Here is a 16,424-nt window from a genome sequence, read left to right as displayed (position 1 = left end):
CAAAAGGAGGTCCAAAGAGAAAGAAAGCTAAGCTTACTTGGTACATTGGGTCATATACACAAACTTTGCCTTTCCACTAAAATCCTCTTCCAGGGCCTCTCAGTGGCATGGAAGCAACCTGGGTTTTTTAAGATTATGCTAGCAGACTACCACCTCTGGCAGTTCCTATTAAGGAATCAGAAAGAATGCCCTTGGGAAGACTAGTGATATTCCTATTGTCTGAGTACCAGTCTTGCTATGTTTGCGGAGGGTGATCACCACAACATTAGTCAATAGTGAAAATCAGAGCAACTTCATGAAATGCCATCCACTAAGACAAGGAAGGCCTATGATCCTCATTGGAACAGAGAATCCATATATCAACAAGATCATTAATCTTCTGGAACTGAAGTATTACAATTCCAAAACAGAAAACACCATATATCAACAAGATCATTAATCTTCTGGAACTGAAGTATTACAATTCCAAAACAGAAAACACCTTTCCAGTATAGGATAAAATGATGAGGAAAATACAGGGTGCCATGCCACCTGGAGTAACAAAGGTTTGACTGACCTTGGTATAAAAATAAACACAGCAGCAGACCTTCACATAGGGCTTTATGGTTTACCAAGTGTTTTAAATGTTATTTCTCATTTGACTGTATATACAGTAGGTACTTAATAAGCATTTATCGAGTTGGTAAATCTCAGAATGATTAAATCCTTTGGTCACCATATAAGCAGACTAACTTCTATCAGTATAAAAAATGAGAAGTTTCCTCATTATGGAGGAACAAGGAAGTGAGAGAAGGTCAGAATAGAATGGGGTATTTTCCACAGTCAGGATATCGGGTGCTGGGGAAGAGAAGAAATAAGAGGAAGGCTAGCTATAAAGATAAAATTCTGCTTTGGTTTATGATTTTGTGTAAGACTTTGATGACAATAGGACGCTATGATAATCACCTAAATATACCTTAATTTTCCCTAACTCGACCTAATTTCTCAATCTAGGCTAGCCTACTCCAGTTTATCCATGTAATTCATACCTAACTTGGGGAGAGAAGGAAATAAAAATCTAAATTCTTTAGCCTCACATTCAAAGCTATCTATAATCTGGTTCCAAACTACTTTTCCAGACTTCTAATACTATTCCCCTTCCTGTGGCCTAATGCTCCATACCCATAGAACTCCTCACATATTCTTCCAAACTGGTCTACTCATTATCCCTGAAATATAGACATTATTACATTTAGATTTACATTATTTACATTATAATTTACATTATTACATTATTACAACATATAGACAATATTACATTTCACACAAACAGAGAGCACTAAGGCTTTACAAAGCATCTATACTGTTCCTTGCTCTTAGACTGTCCTTCCTTCTTGTCTCCTCTCCTTGGTAATCTTCACCAGCTGAAATCCTATCAGAAGGTGAAAGCATCTCAGGGAGTTCCAGGGGTCTCCAGATCACATTTTGAGAATCACTGAACTAGCTGTTATCATCCCATCCTGACTCTGAGATGCCTACTTAACATCAAGTCTGAGAGGTCCAAATGGTGATACAAGACTGAAACTTAGGAGAGGTTAGGGATAGATACATGTATCTGAGAATTATCTGCATAGATATGATACTTGAACCCATGAAAGTTAATGAAATCACCAAATGAGATAGTACAAAGGAGAAGAAAGATGAATACCAAAGACAGTGCCTTCGGGAACACCCCCTTGGTTGGTAGGCTTAACATATAAGAAGATCCAAAAAATGAGACAGGTGACTATGGAACCAAGGGAGAGCAGTGTCACAAATACCTAGAAAAGAGCTTCTAGGAGGAGAAGGTGACTGACAGTGACAAAAGCTGAAGAGAGGTTAAGAAGGATAAAGATTGAGAAAAGGATATATCTGGCAATTAAGACATCATTGGTAACTTTGGAAAGGGAGAAGGCAGTTTCTGTTGAAAGATAAGATCATTAGCCAGACTATGGAGGATTTAGAAGAGACTGAAAGGAAAGGAAATGGAGACCCCCAAGTGTAAATGGCTTTCTTCAGAGGTTTAGCCAAGGAGAGGAAAAGTGCAAGATAACAGCTAGAGGAGATGATTCACCAGCGGTCAAGATACTGAAAAAAGGAGAGTGTAGCCAGTACAGGGATGAATGTCTAGGAAAGAACTGAGGGATAGAGGTCATAGTAAGAACAAAGAAAAGGGTTAAAGGTGGTAAGCCACAGGAAAAGATGAAATGATAAAAGGGGAACATATGGGTGCAAGATCAAAGGTATGACCTTTGTGTGTAGCTGAGGTGGAGTGGAGGTGTAGATCATGAAATCTGAGCAGATTAAATAAATTCAATGTATTAAGTGCTTGCTAATGTAGTTATGGGAGCATCAATGTATTTTGAAATTCCCTATTATGAGGCAGGAATTTGGGTTGGAAAGAAAGACTAGGAGCCAGGTAATTAACTCCTTCATTGAGGAAGGAAGGAGAAAACAGAGGATGTCAATAGATAACAGCCTCCAGGATCTGAGTTGAATGATGAATTTGGACATCTTAAATCTAAAAGGAGGAAAGGATGCTGAGTGTTGTTGGTACAGGAAGAGATTAGAACTGGCAATGGGGAACACCATGGTCAATGAGTAAAGGAACATAAGTAGAAGTACAACCACTATTGCAAAGAGTGGCCAGGGATGCAGTAGCATGTGGAAGGAGTCAGGTCTCAGTGAATACCAGAAGATGGACAAAGAAAGGAAACATTTCACTATAAAAGAAAGGTTGTGAATTATGGAGGAGACATTCCAGAGAGCATAGTGGAAGGGGTGAGGAGACATGGAATTGGGGGTTGGGGGGAGAGATGAATTGCAATTCTTACAACTGATCCTTTTATAGACTGATCTCTGGTCTCTACCCTCCTACACCACCACCCCTCACTCCCTACTACATCATGGCCACCTGCCTCTTAATATGCTTCAGTTTGTCAATATCTTCCCTACAACGTGACCTCCAATCTGATCAGACAATATTTAAACCAAAGCTATGTGAAAATATCCAACAACTTCACATGTAGTTGAGAAACTCAGTTTGCTAGATGTGATATCAATGTCAGGGCCTTAGAGGACCAGAAAGTAGGAAAAAAAATGGCAGTCAAGCCTCAAACTTACTCCACTATGTAAAGAGACACAGGGAGAAGAGAGGGTATTCTAAGGGTCCAGAGCAGAGTCTATGCATAACTCCATAGATGTGACAGGGAATCCCCAGCTTTATACTGTGAGAATTCAGCACTAAAAGTATGGAACTACTCTCCCAAAATACAATAATCTGTAATTTCAATCTTTCAAGCTGCTATCAAGAGACTTTTCATCAAGGAGGGAAGTTATTCCTTGATCCACAGAATTACAAAATCATCTAATAAGGTGACTGGTTAAGGACTTTGTGCATCCCTGGCTATGGGCAGTAACACCCCCTACAATTACAATAAGCTCTAAGGCAGAGATCAAATTAATTTTAAAAGCAAGGACCTTATTTTCTCCTTTCTTATCAGGATAATATAGAGCCTCTATACACAGTAAGTATATACTTAGTGCTACTAATAAAATGACTTACTGGTATTGTCCATAGTGACAGTGTGAATATCTAGTGGAACCACAACACAAAATAATTTCCTTTGATGCTTTAAACTAGCCATTATAATCCTTTTTGTTCAATCACTCAACAGACATTTATTAAGCACCTACTATTACCAGGCACTACGGCAGGGTATCAATATACCACTCCAGCTGTCCATCAGTTTGGTTTTCATTCTCTGACAGTTCCACATCCTTTGTCATTGATAACATACTTCACAGTCTTACATCTATCATGCATCTTTTCCATTGTCCCTCAAGATGTTTGTAATTTGACGTCTTCTGAAATGGCTACATTCTGTGGTTCAAAGGCTTTTTCATCATCACTTACATTAAAGGTAGGTTTTGCATTCTGCAATCACTGAAAGCACTACACAATTTCTAAAATTCTGCCCAATCTCTTCAGTCTATCAAATTATCAGCATAACTCATTACTTTAACAACAACAACAACAAACTTGTAGAACATCACATTCAGCCTCATATAATCTCAGTAATACCTGTTTTTCATAGACTTTTTCTTTCCAATGTACACGATTAGTCCTATCTCTTTTTATCACTATGGATTTCAATGAGGAGATTTCATGGTGTTTTGGGATCTGATGCAATTAAAATGTCACCCGCAAACAGGAACATTTGGAGAAGTTGGATTTCCATAAGAATTCTTATTTCTTTCAGACCTTTTGCAGGACATTTTCCACAATACTGGGGAAAGTCACAAATCTGGCCACGGCAAAGTGCTAGGTAAAAAATATTCAGGAAGATAGAATACAAAAACCTCAGTCTGGCATTTAAATGACCAAATATGGTTCTCATCTACTTTTCTAGTTTTACTTCACCTTATTCTCCTTCACTCCCTCTCCAAAGTGGCCCCCACACTTCCATGCCTGGGATGTACTTCCTTGTTACTCCACCTGACAGGATTTGTGACTTCTTTCCAAAGACAGCACAGGTACCAACCTATACAACATTCTTCCTGATTCCCCCATTTATTTGCATATAATCCCCCCCATATACTTTGTATTTACTTCTGTACATGTCACATACCTCACTTACCTCCCCCACAACATGTAGAATTAAGTTCTTTGAAGGCAGAAATGGTTCTACTTTTACCTTTTTATCCAGACTGCCTTGGGAAACAGCAGGCATTTAATGTTTGTTAATTGAAATAGTAATCACAGCAAGATCTTAAACTTTGTTCAGTAAATAGTCTTCCAATTGTAAAGATGTGGTTCACTGCTGAAAATCATCTGCAAAAGTCTGTATATTCCTTTTTCTTTTTTTTATTGAGGAGGTCTTTAATGCCACGAATGTATAGACTCTTTTCATAAAATTTTTATAAAGCTGAGAAAGTAAGGGATATGGACCTTCCACCATCACAAATGGTAAACATACCATTTGTAATTTTTGTTCTTTCCGATTTTCTTCTCCAATTTTGAGCTATACTGAGAACAAATTACTGAGTTAAAATTTTGCTATCTCCAGTGTGGATTTCTTGTATGTATTCTTGGTCAGGTATAGCCATTCTCTGTAACTTCATCTTAAGTGCTATTACCACCTCTTCATAAAGTACCTTAAGTTCAGAGATGGTAAGAGTTCAAACCTGGTGAATGGTTCCACTATCACTGCCAACGAGTAAAGAGAGATCCCTGTAAAAATATCAACAGATGCGCAGGTTCTCTCTGGAGAACAACATAAAAGGAATTGGTTTCATTATCCTCTCGAAAGTAACAAGGGACAATTTCAGGGGACCTGGTGGATCAATTAATCAGTAGGCACATATTAGCATGTACTAGGTGCCAAGCATACAAAAAGGCAAAAGGAGGTCACAATCTAGCAGGGGAGATAACATACATGTCGGAGGGTATAGGTTATGAAGGGCTTTGAATGCCAAATAAAGGATTTTTGACTATGCCTAGCAAGGTTCATGATGGACGTAAAAGTAAAGAGATGAACATTATGAAGATAATCGCATCTCACAAAACAAAATCAGTTGAGGAAGATAAAGAAGTAGAAAATTTCTATGAGGACTTGATGAAAGTCTCTGAATTCAGTCCACATATCTTTTAAAATTCAATAACTTCAACAAGAAGTAGGGGAAAATGTCAAAAATTACTGATATCCACACCCCTGTGTTCCCTCTTTAGACTACACATTATATACTGGAATAGTACTTTGGAGTCTTTGATCTAATCTAAATGAGAAACCCTTCAGTTTTTCTTTAACAATCAATTCCAAAACAATGTTTTACAAGAAATCTTTTTATACCACTCTTATCAAAGGTCAAACCAAATTATGAACAGAGGTGCTTCATCAGCTTGAAATAAGTCTTAGACCAAAAGTTGTGACTACTGTTCTGAGTAATGAATCAAAATTATTAACTACACTTTGTAACAATGGGACTACTATAAATTGTTACTACAAACTGTGAGTAGACATGGCTTTGGTGAGAAATTTTGACGGAGATCTGTTCCTTTGTTTTTTCAAAGGAGAGATCTTTACAATTTAATTAATAAATTTGCCTCTGGAAGATCTGAAACTAAAACACAGCATAAGGATTATTTTAACACTACTTTGAAAAATAAAATCTAGGATCAAGGAATGAAAAGTGTTGTGAATATGTTCTTCAAAAAGAGAGTCAGAAGATGTTAGATATGAAAAACAACAAATGAAATTTTTGCAGAATGAAAACTGACTACACCTTAATAGTAACTGGTTATAAAGGTAATATTTATGTAAGGATTAGCTATCAGAGTAAAAAATGGATACTCATTGGATGGCTGGCACAAACTAGAAAAGTCAAAAAAAAAGATAGATTGGAAGATTTTCTGAGCAAAGGCATCAGTTCCAATTAGAACAGTTTAAACCAACTATTGATTTTGATAGATGAAAAATAGATAAAACTGAAAGCAATAACTTTATTATGACTTTTTTTAGAAAAGTTCAACCAATACAAAACAACTTGACACAACAAAAACCTTAGAAGATCACTGAAACCACTGCAGCCAACAAATGTTTAATCTCTTTGTTAAGCAGACACATGGTACCCAGAAGTGACAGATTCAGAGTATTAGCTTGTTTGCAAAATACAACAAAGGAAAAAAGATGAAAAATTATGAGCATTTTTTAAAAAATGCACACATATATACAAAACTGAGGAGAAAATGAGGTTTTAGAAAGTTTGACCTGAGAGCCAAGTATATGTAGATTGATTATAGAGCACTTGTGGATAAAACCAGAAGGCAGACAAATAAATGCAATGTGTTACATTACTTATGACTTTAATACTTAAAGTACCAATGATTCTATCAATGAAGGCACTCCCTCCACCGACAAAAATCACAACTGCTCTTTAACAAACAGGCTTTTCATAAGCTACTTTGGGTGAAAAGAATTTTATCACCTAGGTCAACTTTTTGATGGTGATAAAGTATTTATTACATTTTTTAAATCAATTTTTTTCTGGGGGAGAAAGAAAGCTAAAAGTATAGCTACCAAATATAGTCTTTCCTCAACAGACAGAAAGGGGGAAACCTCTGAAAAGTGTGGAAAGTAAAATTTTGCATACTGATTCCTGTTTTCTTACTGATTTCCATTGGAAATCAGTAATATTCCCACAAGGAAAACATGTACATGGTATCATACAAAGAGAAACTGTGCTACAAACATAATAAGCAGAGAACTCATGATCAAAGAGGTATAAAGTTTTCAATCAGTATCAGCCAGAATTGGAAAAAAAGAAAAGGTCTAAGAACTACAAAGAGAAAAAGGGTGAAAGAAAGGTACAAAAAACAATGACCCACAAGAGGGACATTACTTCCAAGAAGCACAGTGATGCTTTGGGTCCTGAATTGATTTGAGTTTTCCCCTGACCACGACCCAATTTAAAATTTGCAAAATCTAATCCATTTGCATTCAAATAATAATACTAGCATTTATGTAGCACTTTCAGATTTGCAAAGCACTTAACAAATATTGTGTCATTTTATTCTCACGACAATTCCATGAGATAGGCACCATTATCCTCATTTTAAAGAACAAGAAACTGAGGCAGACAAAGGTGAAGTTACTTGCCCAGGGTTACACAGCCACTAAGTATCTGAGGCTGAATTTGAACTTAAGTCTTCCTGATTCCAGATCCAATATTTTATCCATTGAACCACCTAGCTTCATCAGTAATAAATTACAAATATCATGAAAAAACAAATGCTATTTCACGGTTTTTAATTAATTCAAAATTTCACACATTGACTTTTAAAAAATAATAATGCGTAATTGTAATATTCAGAGCTAATGCATTTCTGGGACAATTTGGTCAAAATCTGTTGTCTCAGCTACTAAATTCTAAATCTAGAGCACATATACATCTTTACCATGCCATGCCTGAGTATAATCAACCAATCAGATGGTACTATGTAAGCTACCTGGTTGTCAGAGCAGAAGTGCAAATGATAATACAAGATAATTGGATATAGGTAGGAAGGAGATAGATTTTAACTTCTTACATCTCTAAAACTATGGTAAAACCAGAAATTACTGGGTTTGTTGCCTCAAAGCTGTTATACTTCAGGGCTCTGATTCACAGAATCAAAGAATGACACAATCAGAAAAAGCCCTTAATCCAGTTTCCCCCTATTACAAAGAAACCCAACACCGGAGATGTGAAAGTATCATCCCCAAGGTAATGCACAGGAGTAAACAGCAGAGCCAAGGTTTGAACCCTGGCCTTCTGGTTCTAAGCCTGCTACGTCTTCACCTGGTGAGGCGCCATTTCATCTCCTACCCATCTTAGTTTAGGTCCTGATGCTATAGGTAAGAGCGTTTTTCGATTAGGAACAGACAACAGCTATCCATCTGTCAAACAGCTTCCCCTGGCCTGATTCTTGCAAGGACTTTCCAAGGAGATTAAAAAATAAGGAAGGGTTTGCCTTCTTCCTCATAGGAGCTACTTATTATACTATACTATACAGTACAGGACCTACTAGACTCTGCTTCCCAACCACAACTCCAGCAGTCCATTCACTGCACCACCTAGCTGGAGAAACCAAAGCCTAAATTTTAAGTTAAGAGACTTGACCAGTGTTATGATGATACTGACATGGATAAGAATTAGGCTCAGCAAAGGGACTAACAGGCAGTGTTGGCACTAAGGTATTAAAAGTTTAATATATTAAGGAAAAACAAGCTGTAAGTAATAGAGGTTCATGGTATCATTTATGTCCTCTCTCTGCATTCTCTGTAATATATAATTATTTATGTTTGTCAAATTCATCATTTTCAGAAAGACAAAGGGGAAAAATACTATTTTCAAATCTTAAGGAGCTTACCATAAATGACAATTTCCAAGTGAAAAGAAGTACTCTGTTAGTAGACTAGCCTCGGACCAAGAATAGTGTTGCAGAATAGAATACCTTCATTCCTGACACTTTCCTTCTCCAAATCAGAGACCTCAGTATACTTATTTTGGGGGAATTTAATGAATTTCTGGTTGGGATAATGGAAGCATATGGAAGGTAAGGAATGCTGAAGAGTAAAAGAAAACAGCTATAAAAACCTTAAATGTAGCTTGCTTCTCCTAACATATCAACAAATGAAAAGTTCTATAAAAGCATACAACTAGGAATTTTGTTATACAATGTGATAGTAACATGATTAGGGGCTAGAGAAAGGATTTCTTGGGAAATCTGAACTGTTTACTATAGAGAATTTGCAGTAACCAGATAAACAAAAGGAAGTAACTTTATTATACAAAATCTGTTGTCTTAAATTGTGAAGCAATAAAAAGTAAAAATATTCATTATACCAGGAGTCAGAAGTTCTAGGGGCTAGTCTCACCCCTCCCTGACTAACTGTGGTGACTAAGACAAACTACTTATCAACTTCTGTTTCAGTTGCTTAATATGCAAAATAGGGATAATCTCGGCCTAACTTCCTAATGTGGTGATTGCGAGGATCAAATGAAATGATGGTTATGAAGTAATTTGGAAAGTATAAACTGCTACACAAAAGGAAAAAGAACAATACTTAGGATAGGAGAATTCAATGTTAGAAGGAACCTCAGGGTCTAAACCCCTCAATTTTACAGATTGTATGATACTATTTTGCCTTCTGTAAATTCACATTTATGAAAGCTAAAAAATTATGTTTTAACCTACATGAAAATATGCATAGTAAGCCTAAGACAAAGAGCTTTACCCGTTCTACAGATCTTGCCCTCTTCTTTGGCCGTGAAGGCAGTGTGTCTTCCTTGGGATTGTTGTCTATCGCCCAATAAGAACCCTAGAAGACAAGAAAAAATATATAAGATTAACATTTCATTAAAGCAAAGATATGTTAAGACTAGAAGACTAGACTTTTATAATAAGTACAAAAATTGCACTAAAATTAAGTTTTTCCCTTATCTATCTTAAAAAAGTACATTTGTCTTTCCAACAAGTTTCTCATATTTTATTTTCACTGATCAAGGAATAATTAAGCAACACAGCCAGATAAATCTGGATACAAGTTTCATATATTGTCTTTTTTTGCCATTAGCAAACAGAGAACCTTCTATAAATCTTTCCTCCTATTAATCACCAGACCACAGAAAGAGGCTGCACTCAAGCAAAAAAACCTGTTACCCATTGGGTCCTGACCCAAACATGCCCTAGACTCAGGAAGACCATTAGAACCTAGGAAGAGATATAATAAAGTCTTTGCCAAACCTATCTGTACTCCCTGAACTTTGACTATCACAGGCTCAATGCCTCTTGCTCCCCTAATCTTTCTATCTTATAGCACCAGTGCTCTGCATATGACCTGCCATCCTAATTATTTCCCATGTTCTCATCCCTGTTCAGTTCAGTCTGACACCTCCTTGGTTCCTAGTGCACTCTGGGCAATTGCCCAGAGAAACTACCCTTTAGGAACTCTACCATTAAAGTCCTCTTTCTGACTTAATCTCTTCCACTTCCATAAGTGAAACCTAACTATCTCCTGAGGACAACATAGCCTTCAACAACTTCTCCAATCTTAACCCCAACCCAACTGACAAGGTCACTGCTACTCCAATGCTGGTTCCTAACCTCTTGTCCTTCTACCTCTTCCTCTGCCTCATTCCTAAATCTGTTCTTGGTCCACATTGCAACCTCAGTCCCTCCACCTCTCTCTGCTCTCCTAGTTCATCATGTCTGTTTTAGCCTCAATTACTTCCCTACACAATCTTTACCCAAATAATGACCAATTCAACTATTTACTTATTCCCTTCTCATCAACCTTTGAAGCCTTTACTCCATTATCACTCACAGTTCGCCAAAACCCCAAGAATTGGTTACACTTATCATTCACTTTTTCTGTTCCTACTGCCCAGATGCTGAATTATAATGAATAAAATCACACAAATGAGACAGCTTCCCCCATCATAGTCACATTCCTGTCAGTGGTTGCTAGACATAGGAACAAACAGTGTCTTCCTTAAAATCATAAATCCATTGGTCTGCAAATGAACTTTGGCTCCTGGAAAAATTCTAAAACAGATCGGTGCAAAGATCATTCTTTGCTGAAACTGTTTTCTCCAAAGTTAACATTGCCCTTTTCTCCCCTTGGACTTAAAAAGCTCTGTTATTCTGAATTAGTTTTCCAAAGTCAAGTCAACAAAACAAGCACCTACTATGAACTAGGCACTATGCTAACTGCTGGGGATATAAAGAAAGGAAAAAGACAGTCCTTGTTCTCAAGGAGCCCACGGTCTAATGGAGGATAGAACATGTAAACAATTATGTACGAACAAGATATAGGCAGGATAAACAAGAGATAATTGACAGAAGGAAGGCACTAGAATTAAGGCAAATAAGGAAATCTTCTTGTATAAAGTGGGATTTTAGCTGAGGCCTGAAGGAAGCCAGAGAAGCCAGGAAGTAGAGATGGGGAGGGAGAGAATTCCAGGCATGTGGAACAGCCAATGAAAACACTTGGAGTGAGGAGATGGAGTATCCTGTGTGAGGAACATCAAAGAGGCCGGTGTCAACGGATCTCAAAGCGAAATGGGAGAAAGAGAGGGGAACAAGCAAAGTACAAGACTGACAAGGTAGGAGGAGAACAAGTTATGAAAGACTTTGAATAAGTAACAGAAGATTTTATATTCAATTTTGGATAGGGATCCACTGGAATTTATTGAGTAGGGGGATGATGACACGGTAAGACCTGGGCTCTAGGGAGATTCACTATTCTACTTTCACTGGGAGCTATTTCAAATGTTATGTGTCTCTCCCTTAAACTTCACCCAAAACATCGAGGTCGTTTGCCAAGAGCTCTCTTCTCCCCTCCTCATGTTAAATTACTTAGACATCTTACCTGAACATCTCTTTCATTCCTCTCTCTGATAAAGAGATGGCCCTTCTTTTTGCCAAGGCAAACCCCTCTATCTTTGATCCTATCTTCTCCAGCAGATACAACTATCATCACATTCACTCTGTCAATCTCACTCTACACATTGGTTCTTTCCCTGTTGACACGTTCATATCTCCCATAACCTTAAATAAACCCTCACTTGATGCCATCATCACCCTAACTATCTTCTTACACCTCTCCTTCTCTTTGTGGCTAAAGTCCTTAAGAAAACCATCTATAATTAGTTCCTCCACTTTCTTTCCTCTCATTATCTTCTAAACCTTGTGGCCTCTGACCTCATCGATCAATGGACACTGCCCTCTCCACACATAGCAATGATCTCAATTTCCAAACTAGGGACATTTTTTCCCAATCTTCATCCTTCTTGACTTCTTTGCCGTCTTTGACACAGCTGATCACTCTCTCCTCCTAGGTATACTTTCTTTAGGTTTCTATAACATTGTTCTCTCTTGGTTCTCCTCTTACCTATCTGATCATTCCTTAGTTTTCTTTGCTGGTTCTTTATTCATATCATGCTTGCTTTCTGCAAGATATCCTAAAGCTTTGTCCTGGGCCCTCTTCTCTTTTAAATCTAGATCTCATTTTGTGATCTCATAAGCTGCTATGGATTCGATTATTTCCCTCTCCTCCCCCTCCCCACTGCTGAGCTACAATCCATTCATCTCCAACTGCTTCTTGGCCATCTCGAACTAGACGTCTTAGAGGCATTTCAAACTCAATGTGCCCAAAATTATAGACTAATTTCCCTAATGAATATTGATGCAAAAATTTTAAATAAAATATTAGCAAAAAGATTGCAGCAACTTATCACGAGAATAATACACTAAGACCAGGTAGGATTTATTCCAAGAATGCAAGGCTGGTTCAATATTATGCAAACTATTGGCATAATTGATCATATCAACAACAAAACTAGCAGAAACCATATGATTATCTCAATAGATGCAGAAAAAGCTTTTGTCAAAATACAACACCCATTCCTATTAAAAAGACTAGAAAGCATAGGAATAAACAGAGTCTTCCTTAAAATCATAAACACCATCTACCTAAAACCATCAGCAAGCATTATATATATTTAAATAAATATATTTAATTTTACTTGTCTAATTGTGGGCTCTCCATAGTGGGTGTAACCCAGTGTGCTAAGGAACTTCCTTTACTTCTCTGATCTTTCATGGATACCAATGAAATACATATACCACCAACTGCTTTCCCTTACTCTCACTGTGTAACCAACCCATGTTTGTTTTGTTTTTTTCCTAGTGAAACATCACTGTGATGACAGACTGTCTGCACAGTTTTTCAATTATAATAGGGTTTAGCCTGCTCCCACTAACCATGACCCTTTATGGGACTCTCAGCTTTAATTCTTTTGGAGACTGTAGTGGTATTTCTACACACAGTCATATTTACTGCCCATAGATAGGCCTTTCTTTCAAGAAGAACTTGGGAGTCATTAAATTTAAGCATTAGGTAATAAATTTCATGGGCAGCCAGGTAGCAGTGGATAGAGCATTGACAGGTCCCCAGACCCAATATAGCCACTACCTCTAGCTAGTCACTGCCTCTAGCTAGTCCCTGCCCCCAGCTAGCCACTGCCCCCAGATCCAATTCATATATTTGAACAGGTGTGTTCTTGTACTCAACCACAATCACATCATCCATTTAGCCCAAGACAGGACTACAATACCTATCTATCCATCTTGACCAGGCAGGACCACAACAGCTAGCCAATCAGATAGCAGCACAACCAGGATGTTTGACCACCAAACCATATAAGGGACCCTTCCCCTATTATGTAATCGCTTAACAAACCCTTCCTGCCTTTTTAATATTCATAATTTCTGTTGTGCAATCAGCATCAATACACTATAAATTTGCCTGTATTGTTTTAGTAAGCTGCTGGTTCCTCTTGGAACCTAGTCTGCTTCTGAGGGGCGTCAATCTTCAATAAATGCCAATACTTGGATTAGAGATGGTTTGACTCTGAATTTTTTTTTTTTGAGACAACCGCACAACACACTATGAAACCACAACAAGGAGATCTTTGGACACTGAAGCCAGGTTGGAACAGGGGCACACTGCATGTGAGCACATCTCTCCAGCACCCAGAGAGGGGTTGTGTACTAGGACAATAGAAGATCTCAGACCTATATGGGTACTTCGAAACCTACACCAGGATACTGTGACAGGAAGAGATACCAAATGGCAGCTTTGTCATCTACTACCCAGTTCCAGGTCACAAATCTAGGGCAGAATGAGAAAGGCAGCTTGTTTAGAGTAGGGAGGCTCTAGGTAGCTCCGAACGAGCAAGTTCTGAAGCTAGTAGCAGCAGCATTGGTATGGCTCAGATCTGATGCATAAAAGCAGAGTCTCACATCCAACAACAAGCACATCCTGCAAAGGAATAATCAGGGCAAGACCTGACAAAAGAGGAGTCTACAATTTTGCTGTTCTGAGCCAACAAAGCTTTCCTACTGGCTGACAGGCACAGAATCCAGCAGCATTCTTCACTTGCTCAAACAAAAACCCATGTCAGGAACTTGCTGAGATCAGACCAGGGAGGTACTTAGCAATCAGAATTTGCCCTGGCTCAGACCACTACGGGAACACAAAGTTTGCAGATCCCCAGCCAGTCCCTGAGATCTTGTAATAACACAACACTTAATACCCCAGGAAAGTAGCGACAGGACCAGCCCAAACATTCTCTCCAGAAGTGGCTGCTAACATCAAGTCTAAAGTCTCCAGGAAGTAGACTGGAAGAATGGGCAAACCAAAAAAGAATCCAACCATAATGACCTATTATAGTAGGAGGGATGCTCAGAATATTAACACAGAAGAGAATGACTCTAAAATATCTACAAGCTTTCCCTCAGAGGAAAATACATTTTGTTGACAAACTCAATTAGAATTCCTGGAAGAGATGAAGTATTTTTAAAAAAGAATTTAAAATGTGTTTTTTAAATAAACAGAATGAAAGCACTTGAGGAAAAACTGTAAAAGAAATGAAAGCTATGGGAGAAAAAATTATAAAAGGCATTAATAGCTTAGCACAATTAGTACAAAACCCTGCCCAAGAAAAAAACTCCCTGAAAATTAGAATGGGAAAAAGAAAAGCCAATGACTCTATGGGACAACAAGGAATATTAAAACAAAATCAAAAGGGGGAAAAATAGCAGAAAATGCAAGGGATCAACTGCTCCAGGGATGAGGAGTATCACACTTCACTGCATGAAAAATATGGAGATTCTTTAATTTAGAATACTTATATATTTTAGTATCCTTTTTTTTTTTTGGTCAGAGAAGGGAAGCAATACAGCATCAAGAAGAAACCAAAGAATTATTTTTAGAAAGAGGAGCTGGAAAGTCAGAAAAGTCTGTACTGGCAGTTGGCCATAATTTTTAAAAAAGGGCTCCAAATATTTCTCTGTCTGCTTCTTGATTTTTCAGATGTATGTGAACATGTAATGTAAGCAAACTAGTTTAGTACAAACATGGGTGATGACCATTAACAGTTCTTTTTTTCTTCCTTCTTCCACTTAGGAGAAGCTTCCACTAAGACCTGTAAATTTGTCACAATTCTAATTTCTTTGAATTTTAAAATAGTGGATTTGACTTGTATAGTCCAACAACGTTTGATGATTTTTCAAAAATGGAATGCAAAATTAATTCTAATTTTCCAAATAAACAAAATGCGTGACTCCTACTTTTCGAAGAAAATTATCATTTTCTTATAATCATTTTTCAAAAGCAGAAAAACTTGAGACAAATCTTCATTTTCTATGATAATAAAAAGCAGTAGCAATGTGATGACATGTAATCAAAAATATATTAGAACTTGAGTATTTGATGCTTACAATGAATTGTGAATTTATCCGACATCTATAATTTCATAGCATTTTAAACTAAATAATGAAGTCACCTGACAAAGAATTTTTTAGACAGAACCAATAAGTCACTTGATTTCCACATCTAGTTAGTTCTCTTCATTCAACAACTTGGTTTTTAATTTTTGGAATGGTCAGAGGACTACTGCTAAGATTTAGAAAAGATCTTCCCTTTCAGTACCTGTCAGGCTCTAAGTTATAGGAGAAAAAAACCAGATAATTTCGACAAATGACTTAGAGTAAGCAAAACAGTTATTGGTGTCAATGAAGACATGAAAATGAGATGTAATAGTATCAATGACTGGCCCTTGAACAAGCCCCAATATGAATTAAGCTGATTATTAATATGTTTTCACTCAACAGAAAATAGCCTCTGTCAATATTAGCTCTCTGTCCTCATTGATCCAGACTTGTTTAGAAAAACCCACAAAATTAAGCACAGAAATGTCTCCTATACTGCTCTGATTTGAGGTGTTCATCTAGGCCAGTGAACAATGCAGGGGAAGTACAGAAAATTGCATGATCAAAAACAACCGTAAGTAGAGCA

The 16,424-nt window shown here is 37.4% G+C and overlaps 1 protein-coding gene across 4 annotated transcripts in view; it reads right to left on the bottom strand.

The window, feature by feature from the left end:
- The window catches only part of FOXJ3 (forkhead box J3), a 158,446-nt gene that overhangs the window by 39,693 nt on the left and 102,329 nt on the right, over window positions 1-16,424 (bottom strand). For all 4 annotated transcript variants that reach the window (XM_036744997.1, XM_036744999.1, XM_036745000.1 and 1 more), the window contains exon 5: window positions 9,798-9,881. In XM_036744997.1, the coding sequence (XP_036600892.1) occupies window positions 9,798-9,881 (84 nt within the window). The remainder of the gene's footprint in view (window positions 1-9,797; window positions 9,882-16,424) is intronic.

This window comes from Trichosurus vulpecula, chromosome 2, assembly GCF_011100635.1.
Source record: "Trichosurus vulpecula isolate mTriVul1 chromosome 2, mTriVul1.pri, whole genome shotgun sequence".
Lineage (NCBI taxonomy): Eukaryota > Metazoa > Chordata > Mammalia > Diprotodontia > Phalangeridae > Trichosurus > Trichosurus vulpecula.
This window is presented reverse-complemented; position numbering and strand designations above follow the sequence as displayed.